The following is a 16,587-nucleotide window of genomic DNA, read 5'->3' as shown; positions in this document are numbered from 1 at the left end:
TCCAAGATGGTTTCCCCACCAAAACGCGTTCTTCTTTGTTTTTAAAGGAGGTCCGAATAAGAATGTTCACGTCTGTAACAACTTTAGTTTTTATTAGATGTATGTATTCTCATACAATTCAGTCAATTAATTTGTCAATTCTTTCAACCCCCCCCCCCCCTTCATTGGATTTTCCGAGAATACGTGTTTCTTTACTTTTAAAGCAGATTGCAAATATCAAATTTCACGTCTGTAACATCTTCATTTTTGAGATATCAGTAACTTAATTAAAAGAATTCATCACCATTTTCAGTCACTTTTATCCACCCTCCACCCAAGTGGTATTTCCGATAACTAAAAGTACACGTTTCTTTATGCTTAATAGAGATAAAAAATACCATTTTTCACTTCTGTAACATGTTAAGTTTTTTTTAGATATACTGTAAAAATTCTCATTTTAAAATTTCACCCCTTTTGGGTTCCCCTTAAGTGAAGTTTCCAAAACAAATCACCTATATTTCTTTACATTTACAGGAGATTTACACTCACTCTTTACTCTGTAACATTTTACGTTTCCAAGATATTCTGTAGATACAGTCTTTCAAAAAATTCACCCCAATTTGTCACTCCTGTTTAACCGCCATTAATTGGCTTTTCCAAAAACTAAAAAATACGTGTTTCTTTATTTTTAAAGGAGGTCCTATATGCAAATTATCAGTTCTGTAATATCTTTCGTTTCTGAGATGTGTATCATCAATTAAGGCATTCAACCCATTTTTCACCCTTTTACACCCCTCCTATTAGGATTTACAGGAAACAAAAAATACGTGTTCCTTAATTTTTAGAGGAGATTCTAACTACCAATTTTTACATCTGTAAATTTTAAAATTTTAAGATGTAGACACACTCATTTTAAAAAATTCACCCCCTAATATTTGGATTTTCCAAAAACGAAAAAATACGTGTTTCTTTACTTTTAAAGTAGATCCAAAATACCAATTTTCAGGTCTGTAATATCTTCATGTTCTGAAATATAAGTAGCCTCATGAAAGGCATTCAACCCACTATTCACCCTTTTACACCCTTCCTATTGGGATTTTCCGAAAACAAAAGAATACATGTTTCTTTATTTTTAAAGGAGATTCTAAATACCAATTTTTACATCTATAAACTTAAAAAAGTTTTAAGATATAGATACACTCATTTTAAAAAATCACCCCATTTTCACACACCCCCCCCCCCATTAATTGGATTTTCCACAAAAAGAAAAATACGTGTTTCTTTATTTTTTAAGGAGATCCCAAACACCAATTTTCAGGTCTGTAATATCTTCAGGTTCTGAAATATAAGTAGACTCATGAAATGCATTCGACCCGTTTTTCAACCTTTACCACCCTTCCTATTATGATTTTCCGAAAACAAAATATAAGTGTTTCTTTATTTTTAATGGAGATTCTAAATACCAATTTTTACATCTATAACCGTTAAAAGTTTTGAGATATAGATACAGTCGTTTTAAAATATTACTCCCTTTTCACCCCCCTTAATTGGGTTTTCCAGAAAAACAAAAAATACGTGTTTCTTTATTTTTAAAAGAGATCCCAAACACCAATTTTCAGGTCTATAATATCTTCAGTTTCTGAGATATAAGTAGCCTCATTAAAGGCATTCAACCCATTTTTCACCCCTTTTCACTCCTCCTATTGCGATTTTCCGAAAACAAAGAAATACGTGTTTCTTTATTTTTAATGAAGATTCTAAATACCAATTTTGTACATCTGCAAACTTTAAAAGTTTGGAGATATAGAGTCACTCATTTTAAAAATTCACCCCCTTTTCACCCTCCCATTAATTGTATTTTACAAAAACAAAAAATACGTGCTTCTTTATTTTTAAAAGGGATCAAAAGTACCAATTTTCAGGTCTGTAATATCTTCAGTTTCAGAGATATAAGTACTGGTATCCTGATTAAAGGCATTCAACCCATTTTCTCCTATTTTCACCCTTTTTCATCCCTCATATTGGGATTTTCTGAAAACAAAAAAATACGTGTTTCCTTATTTTTAAAGAAGATTCTAAATACCAATTTTTACATCTGTAAACTTTTAAAGTTTTGAGATATAGATACACTCATTTTAAAATTTCACCCCCATTTTCACCCCCTTACCGAAGGAATATCCAAAAATCCTCTCTTAGCGAGCACCTACATCATAACATGAATATATCCCCAAAATTTCATTTCTTTATGTCCAGTAGTTTTGGCTCGGCGATGATGAATCAGTCAGTCAGTCAGTCAGGACAAGCTATTTTATATATATACTAGCAAGATACCCGTGCTTCGCTACGGTATTATACTGAAATTTATAATTGAATGCTTATTGTTTTAGATAAATAATCCGCCGAAATTCGCGGTCTGACTCGTTTTCTGCGAGAACCCACCAAAATTCCCGATCTGACTCGTTTTCTATTAGATTACGGCATGTTTCCTCCCATTTTTCAATCTTCTTTTCCAGCAATCGATTTCGTACTTCCCGGGCTAGGCTCAGGTATTCCTCCCGGTCAGTTGGGTCCGTAAATCTTTGCCATCTTTTCCTATAATCATTTTTAATATGGATAAAATCCTTCAGGAGATCCGGCGTGGTGTCATATTGGGTGCCTAGAAGGCACTGAACCCGCGGCCGGACTGCATTCTTAGTCATTACCCGTCCAGGAGCCGTTTCCAGCGCGGTCCGCACATTTGACGACGGTCCGGAATATTATTATTATTATTATTATTATTATTATTATTATTATTATTATTATTATTATTATTATTATTATTATTATGTGTTGCTGGAATGGATGATGACAGGAAAACCGGAGTATCCGGAGAAAAACCTGTCCCGCCTCCGTTTTGTCCAGCACGAATGTCACATGGAGTGAACGGGATTTGAACCGCGGAACCCAGCTGTGAGAGGCCGGCGCGCTGCCGAGGATCCTTATAAGTACATTAAGAACAGTAAAATCAATTGGTCTCACCTCCTTCTACACCCCACCGCCGTTAAGTTTATTTACCGGCTCACCCCCCCCCCCCCCCAAAAAAAAAATTAAAAGAAGGCTTGTTTCTTATGTTTAAAGAAGATTTCAAACACCAATGTTCACGTCTATTACCTTCAGTTTTGAGATATAAGTATCCCCATAAAAATAATTTTCTTTTTTCACTTCATTTCACACTACTCCCCCCCCCCCCCATAAGTGAATTTTCCCGCAAAAAATACTTGTTTCTTTAATAGTAAAGGATCTTCTAAATACCAGTTATCACGACTCTAACTTCTTCAGTTTTTGATTTATGTGTCATGAAAGGAATTCAACTACTTTACACTCCTGCCCTCCAAGATGGTTTCCGCCCAAAACGCGTTTTTCTTTGTTTTTAAAGGAGATCCAAATACGAATTTTGACGTTTGTAACAACTTTAGTTTTTATTAGAGGTATGTATTCTCATTCAATTAATTCAATTAATTTTTCAATTCTTTCACCCCCCCCCCCCCTTCATTGGATTTTCCGAGAATACGTGTTTCTTTATTTTTAAAGCAGATTGCAAATATCAAATTTCACGTCTGTAACATCTTCATTTTTGAGATATCAGTAGCCTAATTAAAAGAATTCAACACCTTTTTCAGTCACTTTTACCCCCCCCCCTCCACCCAAGTGGTATTTCCGAAAGCTAAAAATACACGTTTCTTTATGTTTAATAGAGATAAAAAAATACCATTTTTCACTTCTGTAACATGTTAAGTTTTTTGAGATAAACTGTAAAAATTCTCATTTTAAAATTTCACCCCTTTTGAGTTTCCCTTAAGTGGAGTTTCCAAACACAAATCACCTATGTTTCTTTAGATTTACAGGAGATTACAAACACCCACTTTTTACGTCTGTAACATTTTACTTTTCCAAGATATTCTGTAGATATAGTCTTTCAAAAATTCACCCAATTTGTCACTCCTGTTTAACCTCCATTAATTGGATTTTCCAAAACTAAAAAAATACGTGTTTCTTTATTTTTAAAAGAGATCCCATATACAAATTTTCAGTTCTGTAATATCTTTCGTTTCTGAGATATATGTATCCTCATTAAAGGCATTCAACCCATTTTTCACCCTTTTACACCCCTCCTATTGGGATTTACAGGAAACAAAAAATACGTTTTCCTTTATTTTTAGAGGTGATTCTAACTACCAGTTTTTACATATGTAAATTTTAAAGTTTTAAGATGTATACACACTCATTTTAAAAAATTTACCCTCCCTCCTTTTTACCCCCCAATATTTGGATTTTCCAAAAACGAAAAAACACGTGTGCTTGTTTATTTTTAAAGGAGATTCTAAATACCAATTTTCACATATATAACCTTTAAAAATTTTGAGATAGATACGCTCATTTTAAAATATTACTCCCTTTTCACCCCCCCCCCCTAAATTGGATTTTCCAGAAACAAAAAAATACGTGTTTCTTTATTTTTAATGAAGGTTCTAAATACCAATTCTTACATCTGCAAACTTTAAAAGTTTGGAGATATAGATTCACTCATTTTAAAAATTCACCCCCTTTTCACCCTCCCATTAATTGGATTTTCCAAAAACAAAAAATTACGTGTTTCTTTATTTTTAAAAGAGATCAAAGGTACCAATTTTCAGGTCTGTAATATCGTCAGCTTCTGAGATATAGGTACCGGTATCCTGATTAAAGGCATTCAACCCATTTTTCCCCATTTTCACCCTTTTTCACCCCTCCTATTGGGATTTTCTGAAAACAAAAAAATACGTGTTTCCTTATTTTTAAAGAAGATTCTAAATACCAATTTTTACATTTGTAAACTTTTAAAGTTTTGAGATATAGAGCAACTCATTTTAAAATTTCACCCCCGTTTTCACCCCCTTAGCGAAGGAATATCCAAAAATCCTCTCTTAGCGAGCACCTACGTCTTAATATGAATATATCCCCAAAATTTCATCTCTTTATGTCCAGTAGTTTTGGCTCGGCGATGATGAATCAGTCAGTCAGTCAGTCAGTCAGTCAGGACAAGTTATTTTATATATATAGATAGAAGATTGTATCAAGGGAAAGAAGTAGATGATAAAGTTCTGGAACAAGTCTGTTGATGCTGATGAAATGGGTGACGTATTTTGAGGCCAGAATTTGACAGAGCATTGAGGGACCTAAATAGGAATAAAGCAACTGAAATTTATGACATACCCTCAGAATTATTGACTGCCTTAGGAGGAACTAGCATGGGGAGGTTATTCCACTTAGTGTGCAAGATGTGTTATACAGTAGAAGTGCCATCCGATTTTAAACAGAATGATGTTATACATGTTCCCAAGAAAGCAGATGCTGACAAGTGTGAAAACTACTGCACCATTAGTTTAGTACTATATCAAACTTGCAAAATTTTAACACTTATTATTTACAGAAGAATGTAAAGACATGTTAAAGCTGAGTTAGAAGAAGATCAGTTTAGCTTCAAAAGAAATGTAGGAACGCGTGAAGCAATGCTGACTTCACTTCCGATCTTAGATTATCTAATTAAGAAGGAAAAGCGAAATATATGGCATTTGTAGATCTAGAAATGGCATACAATAATGTTGATTGGACCAGGCTGTTTGAGAGTATGAAGGTGATTGTGATCAGGTGCTGAGAAAGAAAAATTATCTATAATCTGTACAAAAATCAGTGTGCAGTGATACAAATCAAAGGCTATGAAAAGGAAGCAGTAATCCAGAAAGAAGTTGGGCAAGGCTGTAGTATGTCCCATCTTCTTTCTGATGTTTTTTTAGAACAGAACGTAAAGGAAGTCAAAGAGGAATTTGGAACAGGAATCCTAATCCAAGGAGAGAAAATAAAAACTCTGAGATTTGTTGATGATATTGTTATTTTATCTGAGTCTGCAGAATATCCAGAGAAATTGCTGAATGGTATGGACATAATCTTGGGGAAGGAATACAAAATGAAAATAAATGAATCCAAACAAAAGTAATGGATTACAGTCAAATGCAGTTAGGCAATGCTGGAAATACAGGGACATTATTGTATCTATTCAGGGGATTGCCGCTCACCCAGTCGACTGCGCTGGCAGCCTGTCTACTGCCAAGCATCTTGCCATAATGTGGCCAGCGCTCACCAAGCACTAAGTCATTGAGTGTTTTCGCACAAGATTTCCTGTACTTTAGGAAGCTATTATGTATATACACGCTCACATAACGAACACTAAACACATTAACATTTGACTAAACTGAACCTTACGCTGATAAAGCTCTTAGCAGACTGCAAAGAAGGGGAACTTTTGGCACTGAGCAACCCATTTCGGCAAAGTGCTTGGTGGGAAACAGGCTTGCAGTGCAGGCGACCGGGCGAACGACAATCCCCTGAATAGATTAAATAATGTCCCTGTATTAGATTAGGAAATGCAGTCTTAAAGGAAGAAGATGAATATTGTTTCTTGGGTAGTAGTATAACTAATGATGGCAGAAGTAAGGAGGACATAAAATACAGACTAGCACAAGCAAGGAAGGCCTTTTGAAGAAAAAGTTTTTTTTTTTTTTTTTTTTTTTGTGGTTTAACATTGCACCAACACAGAGAAGTCTTATGGCGACGATGGGAGAGGAAAGGCCTAGGATTTGGAAGGAAGCGGCCGTGGCCTTAATTAAGGTACAGCCCCAGCATTTTCCTGGTGTGAAAATGGGAAACCACGGAAAACCATCTTCAGGGCTGCCGACAGTGAAATTCGAACCCACTATCTCCTGGATGCAAGCTCACTGCCGCGCACCTCTAAACGCACGGCCAACTCGCCCGGTAAGAAATTTTCTCACTTGAAACATTGACATAGGAATTCGAAAGGTGTTTCACTCAAGATTTCCTGTACTTTATGAAGGTATTGTGTATATACACACACTCACATAATAAACACTAAACACGTTAACACTTGACTAAACTGAACCTTACGCTGATAAAGCTCTCAGCAGACTGCAAAGAAATGGAACTTGTTCTGGAGCAATGCAATGTATGGAAGTGAAACATGGATGATGACTAGCTCACAAAGAATGAGAATAGAAGCTTTTGAAATGTGGTGGTACCGAAGTGAGATGGTTAGATCGGATCTCGAATTAAGAGATGCTGAATCAAATTTGTGAAAGGGGAATGATATGGCAAAATCTGACCACAAAAAGGGATGGAATGATCGGACACATCTTAAGTCAGCCAGGACTTGTTCAGTCGGTTTTTGAGGGAAGTGTAGGCAGTAAAAGCAGCAGGGGTAGACCAAGGTATGAATATGACAAGCCATTAGCATAGCCAGGATCAGCCGATGGGGGTTTGTAGTTACAAAATGATGGTAGAACACAATGGAGGTACATGAATGACTTGTCATTATAAGGTTACCGATAGAAGTGTAGTACAGATCTGTTGGTTCTACAGTTATGTCTCTCAATGTTTATTTAGTTTATTGCCGTTTTCTGTTCATTTTCTTTTTGTAAAATTCCATGGGAGGGGGGCTAACCCCCAGTAACCTCCCCCGCTTGCTACATCCCTGTGACAAGCAGATTAGAGCAGATTTAGGATGTAGTAGTTACCTAGAAATGAAAAGGTTAACTCAGGATAGGGTGGCATGGAGAGCTGCATCAAACCAGTCCAATAATAATAATAATAATAATAATAATAATAATAATAATAATAATAATAATTGTTCCAGGGGTACCCATGGAGCAGAAAGAGGTTAAAGAAGGCGCTGGGGTGAATGGGTCTATCTACAATATCAAAATTAATTTAAAACTTGAACAGAAGGTTATATTATTGTTTTCAGAAAACAACTCAACAAATAACAATAGCTCAGGTACAAAAGCAATCTTGAAACAAGACTAGGAAAGTCCAAGGTTAGTGATTTTTACAGATTCTGGGCTTCAAGCCCCTAGTTTTACAATTTTACAAATGGAAGTGGTATTATTTAGTTAAGGGTAGAAATCCCCTACTTCAAGAGCACCTGCTCCCTAAATTACAACATATATATATTGTACCGGTAATGGCGGTACAAACTAAGTCCCCGTCATAGAACTTTTAAAAACTTACGTGTTACGCTCCGGGCCGCCTATGAAAGACTGACTGGACGGCGAGCAACAGCTGTGTGCATGTGACGTAGAGAGTGGGTGACGTCACAGCATGCCTCGCCGAGATACAGAGCCTAGACTGATGTGGAATGTTCTTCGAGTTTCTATGGGTAATAACTTTCCCCACAATAATAATTAAACAAATTTAACAACATCACCATGTAACTCGATCCCTTATCTATGTTCCTGGCGAGTTTCGCGTAAATCTGACATGAGGCGATAAAGTTATGGAACGAGATGTGAAGGCCCGGATCAGATATAAATACGTACTGCTTCGCTCAGCAGACCAGTGTGTTGCCAGTGTGTGTGGCCTGAGTATGTATGTGCACACTAGGCAGTGGAGTTCACACAGTCGGTTCGCGAGCACCGTGACCGAGCGTGAAGCAGCTATTAATCTTCGAGTCCGTGGACTTTAACCTAATCGCGTCGAATATGGACTTATACGGATTTCTTTATACTGTGAGTGACAACTTTTTACTCCAACGGGACGTGATATAAATTGTGCTTCGTCTGAACATCATCAAGTGACTGTTATTCTACACGAGTGTCTAAGACTTGCGAATGTTTTCGAGTGCTCGTAATTTGAAGTTTCATGTTGTGGACAGGACTTATAACAGTTTGCTCCTTACAGAGTACTAAATACTTCGAGTTTATGAGACTGTGTTTGAATCCAAATTTACTTGATTCCAAGCATGACTACGTCACTAATTTACCATTTCATGAACTGTGTAAATATTTTTAGGTCGTGAACTGTGCATGTGTGAACTGTGCATTTCAATTCTACTAACCAGCACATTTCAATTCTACGAACATTCAGTTTACGAACAGTCGAACCGAGGACTGTCAATACTCGATTAATTTCGTCTTCTGATTTCATGTTGTTATCAATACGTGAATGAGTTCTAATTCACGAGTGGAACATATTTATTTTCGAATCCAATTAAATTATGTTGAACAGTGCTTCAAAGAACTAAGTCGTGCGGCATTACTTTACATTGTACCAAGTGCCACAAACTTTAAGTGACTCTGTTAAATTCGATGATTAGTTTCGAGTGGACTTTTATTTTTATGAGTATTAAACTTACATGCTCATTCGAGTCTAGTGGCCTTCTTTCATTTAACACGGGACAAAATTTAGTGACATTTCACCATGTGATAAACTCTCAAGGATACATTTTGTGTTTGAACCTTGTTAAAACATTAATAAACTTTCCTCTCATCTGTGCAGAAGCAGTCTTTGCATTAACTCGCCCCAAGGCTTAACGATGTTCATTCACATTCATCATTCACGAGGACTACCTCAACGCCCTTCATCAGCACCGTATGGATCTTCAAGACGTCGAATGGATTTTCTAGAACTTCCATCGGGGGATGAATGGTGGTTCACTGGTATGGGAAAAGGAGCTGCCGGAATCCAAGGACATCGCCAGCCCTAGGACGGGGAACGTTTTCTACTGTATCTGCTGTACAGAGGTGACATGACTTTGAATTTATTAAGAAACTCAGAGGAAAAAATTTTAAGATTTATTTCTAAACAAACCCTCTCCTTCTGTACGCACTTCAACGAATGGTACACGCCCTGCGTCTCATGTCTACCGAAGTACCACATTTACTGTTACAATATAGCCTCCCAAAGGCACACTTTACTGTTACAAAACTTTGAAAAGAGCTTACAGGCTCTCAGATTATTCCAGCCTACTCAAGGCAACGTCAAAACTTGCAATCTCTGGCCTCTCAAGGCACCACTTGCAAATAGAAAATAATTTTATACAGGGGTATCTAGTACCCAACCTACAGGGCCTTTGCGACAAAGAACAGGTTAAATAAACGGCCCGAACACAAACTGAATGGAGGCGTACACTGCACTCCAGATACTGAAATATTAAAAACCTACAGGGCTCTAGGCCAATGAAACAGGGGCTAATCCCAAGCTACTTGAGGTGGCTCGCATGGAAATAACGGTAATACATTACAGGAAAAAAGGTTGCTAAATCGCAGACACCTCAAACTAAGATGAAGGGGAGCTCGAGAGAGTAACTAACTCTCTATCCCCAATTTACAATTAAAGAATTTTATGACATTTTTACATTAGCCAAAAGAAAAGTTACATTTTAGAAAAGTAGGTTACATAGTAAAGATTTGGACCTTCCCCTCGGAATAATTTGCGGAGGTAGCAAGAAAGAATGACGTTATGTGGCCATTACCTTATAGATGTTCTACTGCCGACGAAAGAGGCCTCCTGCTTAGACACACACACTTACAAAGACGACGATCAATTGGCAAGGAAACAAGAAAAGCCGCAGTTTATAAACCCTCAGGGAAGGTTCGAGATCATTGAATAATCAGGACACACCGTCTTAATTTTTATTGGTTAACACAAAGTGAACAAGAAATGTGGGATTAGTTGAAAATTAATTACAGAAATTAGTGATTGGCTAGATTCAAAACTGGAAGAAAGAAAAGGAAGTATTGCCAACCCAAAAATAAATGAACATAGATCAGTTATGGAAAACCTAGGAATACAAAACTTCTTTAAATTATAAGTTCTTTCACTTTGCACCACAGTGCATGACCATAATTTTTTATAGTGTCATCTGTAGAAAAATGTCCAAACTTCTTGATGAATGGCAAACAAAACAAGGAGAAATTCACTCAGTTTAGGAAACTTCACAACAAAACAATTACTTTATTACTAGAACTTCCATCGGGGGATGAATGGTGACATCTTCCTGTTGTAGTAGTTTCCACTTTTGTTCAATAGAGGAGTTCATTAAGGTGCTTATTTTGAATACACAGCGTTGAGGTGTACCTCCCGGTACAATAATAATAATAATAATAATAATAATAATAATGCCCGGCTGAGTGGCTCAGACGGTTAAGGCGCTGGCCTTCTGACCCCAACTTGGCAGGTTCGATCCTGGCTCAGTCCGGTGGTATTTGAAGGTGCTCAAATATGTCAGCCTCGTGTCGGTAGATTTACTGGCACGTAAAAGAACTCCTGCGGGACTAAATTCCGGCACCTCAGTGTCTCCGAAAACTGTAAAAGAGTAGTTAGTGGGACGTAAAACAAATAGCATTATTATTATTATTATTATTATTATTATTATTATTATTATTATTATTAATAATTATTATAATTATTATTATTATTATATTATTATAATAATAATAAGTGCGGCCAGTATCCAGTATTCGGGAAGTAGTGGGTTCGAACCCTACTGTCGGCAGCCTTGAAGATGGTTTTCTGTGGTTTCCCATGTTCAAAGCAGGCAAATGCTGGCGCTGTACCTTAATTAAGGCCACGGCTGCTTCTTTCCAACTCCTAGCCCTTTCCTGTCCCATCATCATCATAAGACCTATCTGTGTCGTTGCGACATAAAACAACTAGCAAAAAAAAAAGCCTTCTCTGCTCAGTTTATAATCACAAGTGTTAAATTTGGTTATTACCCAATGCGGTTTTCCTTACTTTTCTTTCTTTATTTCTTTTTCTACTGCATATTTTTCTGCTATGCTGTGGTATAAAATTATTGTTGAAACTGCATGTATCAGAAAAAAGAACACAATAAACAACACCCTCTCCCTAATCTGTAGTTTCCGAGAGTATGGGAGATGGGTATTATCTTACATAGATGGTTTGGTATATCATTAATAAAACCAATCTTTAGGCAAGTTGAGCTACTATGTATAAAAATAAAATGTAGCAGTTAAATAAATGTACATATTAAGACATCTTGTTACCTTATTTTTTGAATCACCGCTTTATGTGAGAGAAATACATGAATAGAAGATTGGCATGCTCATTCTATTTTTCTGGTTTATTTTTTATGAAGGTTAGCAGCTTCTAAATTATACCTCTTAAAACAGTCATAATTTGTGCTTGACAATGCTGGATGTTTGTATCACAACATGACTGAGCAATTTTTTAATGAATTATGAATGAAATTACCTGCTAACAAATCTCTTTCATTTCTGTTTAGCCTGCTGTACCAGAAGGTGCTCCAATTTTTACAGATGACATTGAAGAATTTGATGACACATTTAATGAAATGTCAAATGCATTTGTGGCCTACATTGCTGATGGAAGTCATGAACAAGATCGAGAACCAGTGTACTGTAAAGAACTGGGATTAGCCATAGAAAAGTTAAAAGATAACTTCACATTGCAGAGCCTTTGGGAAGTAATTCCTTCAACTTAAGGTGAAAGTGGTATATAGTGTACAGTCCACTCTAGTGCAATAAATTAACGGTAGAGATATAGTCTCTAACACTTCCGGATAATTAGTCTTTAAGGTGAGCAAAACCATTTAGCGATAAAATCACTCTGCGGTTGTGATATCATTAAGTGTGTGGTATGTGGATATGAACAAACAATTGGAATGCCTTGTGTCTTGTAGTGGCAGAGAAGACAGATTGGCTTAAGATTGCATAGTAGTATTGTATGCTAGAAAAACTGTTTGAAACCTAGGAACAATTTGCTTATTTTTACAGATGAAAGAATAAATACATACATACAATGCTATTTAATATTTCTTTCTGTGAGTTGTGTTTTTTAGTTAAGTATGGTACCAACATGTAATGCCTTTTGTTCCTTTCCTTTCTTTGCTTGAGCCACATGTATTTATTGTATTATTTTATTAAGTATAAATATATGACTCTTTTGTTGCATTCCTTTTCTGTGATGCTTTTTCCTTTGTGTCCCTTCTTAAAATACAGGGTCATCGAAAAATAATGCTTTGATTTAAAAAATTATAACATCGAAACCTTGTATGTTAAATGAATAATTCTTTCACTGTGTGGTAACAAGTTAGCACAAGTTTTGTTTAATGCATTAGCATGACCTTGGTATGAGCGGACTAGTTGCGCAGTCGTCAAGGTCTGTCAGGTGAAGGCCAGCCAGCAACCACCACCCCAATTCGATGTTGGCCGTTCAACAGAAAGCACAGTGCGGGGTACTTCATGACCAATTTATTGGACCTTCCTTTATCACTGAAAAATAATTACAGGCCTAATTTACCTCGACAGGCTTGAATAGTTTGTGTTCCCTCAAATTGAAGATATCAAACAACAGACTGCACAGCGTGTTCTTTTTATGCAAGATGGGGCTCTGCCTCACTACCTGCGTGAGGTACGCGATACACTCGATACACGCTTTCCAAACAATTGGATTGGCAGAGAAGCCTCCATTTCGTGGCCTCCCAGACGTCCAGAGTTAACTCTGGATTTCTTTTTTCTGGAGGTAAGTAAAAAACATTGTTTACGCAGAAGAGATTCGTGATTTGGTGCATCTTCGGGAGTTAATTGCTGCCACCATCTGTACTGTTATTCCAGAAATTATTCAACACATGGGGCACGAAGTGGACTACTGATTAAACGTCTGCAGAACAACAAACGGAGCTCACATTGAAACTGACTAAGGCATGAAAAATCTTTTATCTCGTCCACGCATTTTAAGGCTAAAACCATTACATTACCTTTATTAGTTTTTATAGCAATTATTTAAAATCTAGGCATTATTTTTTTATGACCCTGTATTATTATTGCATAGTGTTGTTTCTGACATACATAGATAAACTCTGCAAGTATGGTGGAAGTGTCAGCAAAGCATTTCAGAAAAGTAATCTTGAAAACAGAACATACAGCTACTTACATGGATGGCGCAAATATTGCATACCAGTGTGTAATGATGTTATTGGTTTTACATCCAACTAACCTTTAGTATGGTTTTTGGAGACATCAAGGGGCCAGAATTTTGTCCTGGAGTAGTTATTTTATGTGCCAGTAAATCTACCAAGATGAGGCTATCATATTTGAGCAATTTTAAATACTACCGGACTGAGCCAGGTTTGAACCTGCCAACTTGGAGTCATAAGGCCAGTACTCTGTCATCTGAGCTACTCGGCCAAGCAAATCAATGTCTTTTGGTGTACCCTTCATGAGAAAAACAATGAAGTGGCTGTATTCGGGAGATAGTAGGTTCGAAGCCCACTGTCGGCAGCCCTGAAAATGGTTTTCCGTGGTTTCCCATTTTCACACCAGGCAAATGCTGGGGCTGTACCTTAATGAAGGCCACGGCCGCTTCCTTCCCACTCCTAGCCCTTCCCTGTCCCATCGTCGCCATAAGACCTATCTTTGTCGGTGCGACGTAAAGCAACTAGCAAAAAAGAAGTGGCTGTAGAAAGTGTTCTTTGAAGTACTGCCCTGTACTGCACATTCTTTAATGCTCTTATTCTGGAAAAAAAGAATCCTCAGAGAAACACCACAAATTAGCATTTCATGCAGATTATCTGTAAGAACACCTCACATGACAAGGAAGTGTGAGAATATAGTGTATCAGCTTCATCAGTTCTATCAAAGCCTGTAGTGTAGCATCACCAGTATCAAGTTCTAAAATTTTGCCACCAAAGATAGCACCTGCTGTGGATTGAACCTGCTGCTTTAGTGAGATGGGAGAACATGTCCTCGTAAAATTTTCCCTTATCAAATGTGTCAGGTTTCCCACAAGGAGATGCAGAGTTTGTTTAAGAAAAGAGTGTGGAACTAGATAGTACTACAGAAATTGTGGCAATACCATGCATCTCTAGAGGCATAATACCAAATATCAAATCTGTACCAGTTTATATTTATTATTATTATTATATTATATTTGCCTTTATTTGTAGTGGCGAAGTTAGGACTCATGGTCCTCTCTTACACTTAACCACACTTCATTAACATAGTACATCTGAGAGCAATATTCATAATCTTATCTTAAAACTACCATTACAAACTAGAAACAAAATATGAAACATAATAACATAAACTCTATAAATATTCTTAGTCATGTCTTAAACTATCGTTACAAATTAAAAGTTGATTGACACTAAATACCCTAAGCACAGTAAACGTACATTCATACACACACATTTACTCTGCCAGATTCATTCAGCCTGGCGGCACATATCGAGGAGATGCTCACGGCAAGACAACTTGAAGGAATTTAAGGATTGTATGGCTCTAATGTTGTGGGGGAGAGAATTCCATATTCTAGCTCCATTTGCAACAAAGGAATGGCTGAATGCTGCTGACCTGCTGAGAGGGATAGCAAGTGTACTGCCAGAGCGTGTATTATGCTGGTGGAAAGAGGATAGGAAATTGAGTTGTGAAGATAAGTAGTATGGGATATTCTCTTTTAATACTCGAAAGATTAATACTGCCACGTGGAGGTTTCTATATTGTTCAAATTTTAGAAGGGAAAGTTGTCGATAATAAGGGGTAACATGAACATCATAGCGTAAGGAAAAGATAAATCTAATACACTAATTCATAGCACGTTGTAATCGGTTTAGTTGTTCTCTCATGGCATCAATTAGTACTACGTCACAGTAGGAAAATATAGGGAGGATAAGAGTATTTATAAGCCTAATTCTCATGTTTAGTGGCAGCATATTTTGATGATATTTTAGTGGGTGAAGGGACGCGTACACTTTTCTACAGATATTTGTAATGTGCTCTCCCCAGTTAAGATTCTCGTTTATAATTACCCCAAGATTTCTTACCGAGTTTTCGTACGGAATAATTTTACCAGATAAAGTTAGTGGAGGAATGTTTTTGTTTTTTGCCGCACTGATTTGTTTCGTTTGCCCAACAATAATAGCTTTAGATTTTGATGGATTAATTAAAATACAGTTTTCATGAGCGTATGCACAGATATTATTTAAGTCAGAGTTCATATAACCTATTGCTTGATTGATGTCTGAAATTTTGGAATGGTAATAGATCTGCAGATCGTCAGCATACAAGTGGTATTTACAGTGTCTTAGCCGTGTCGATATATCGTTAATATAGATAACAAAGAGAAGTGGTCCAAGTACAGAGCCTTGTGGTACTCCTGAAAATTTCATTACCCATTCGGATGACCTATTCTGAATAATTACGCGTTGTTTTCGTTCCGTAAGATATGAGAGAAAGAATTCTAGGGCTGTCTGTCCAAGGTGAAGCGATTTCAATTTAGCAACCAGTACGTCTATATTTACTGTGTCAAAAGCGCTGCTAAAATCAAGAAGTGTAAGTAACGTCACCTGCCTTTCGTCCATAGCGCATCTCATGTCGTCTGTAACTTTCAGCAGGGCAGTGGCCGTACTGTGTCCGTTTTTGAAACCCGATTGTAAAGGGTCAAGTAGTTTGTATTTATTTAAATAGTCGGTTAATTGCACGTGTACTATGCGTTCAAGAGGCTTGGAGAGAGATGAAAGTATGCAAACAGGTCGATAATCTGTTATAAGTACAGGTGAGGAAGTTTTGGGAACAAGATTTATAATGGCATTTTTCCACATTTTTGGAAAGTGGCTACTTGTGAGGCACGTGTTGTATATATGAGTAATGGCAGGAAGAATAATGTCAATGATGTGTTGTATTATGAGTATGGGTATTTCATCAGGTCCTACAGCAGATGATGTAATTGATAATACCTCGCGTTTCACGTCAATCTCTGTGA

At 36.9% G+C, this 16,587-nt stretch overlaps 1 protein-coding gene across 2 annotated transcripts in view; it reads left to right on the top strand.

The window, feature by feature from the left end:
* Positions 1–12,748, top strand: part of BBS5 (Bardet-Biedl syndrome 5 protein) — a 137,725-nt gene extending 124,977 nt beyond the window's left edge. For both annotated transcript variants that reach the window (XM_067138999.2, XM_067138998.2), the window contains one exon: positions 12,092–12,748. In XM_067138999.2, coding sequence (XP_066995100.2) covers positions 12,092–12,310 — 219 coding nt within the window. In that variant the 3' untranslated portion in view covers positions 12,311–12,748. The remainder of the gene's footprint in view (positions 1–12,091) is intronic.
* The last annotated feature ends 3,839 nt before the right edge of the window (positions 12,749–16,587 follow it).

The sequence above is a fragment of the Anabrus simplex genome, chromosome 2 (assembly GCF_040414725.1).
Source record: "Anabrus simplex isolate iqAnaSimp1 chromosome 2, ASM4041472v1, whole genome shotgun sequence".
In the NCBI taxonomy this organism is placed as follows: Eukaryota; Metazoa; Arthropoda; class Insecta; order Orthoptera; family Tettigoniidae; genus Anabrus; species Anabrus simplex.
The sequence above is the reverse complement of the archived record's forward strand: the minus strand, read 5'-3'. Positions and strand labels throughout refer to the sequence as shown.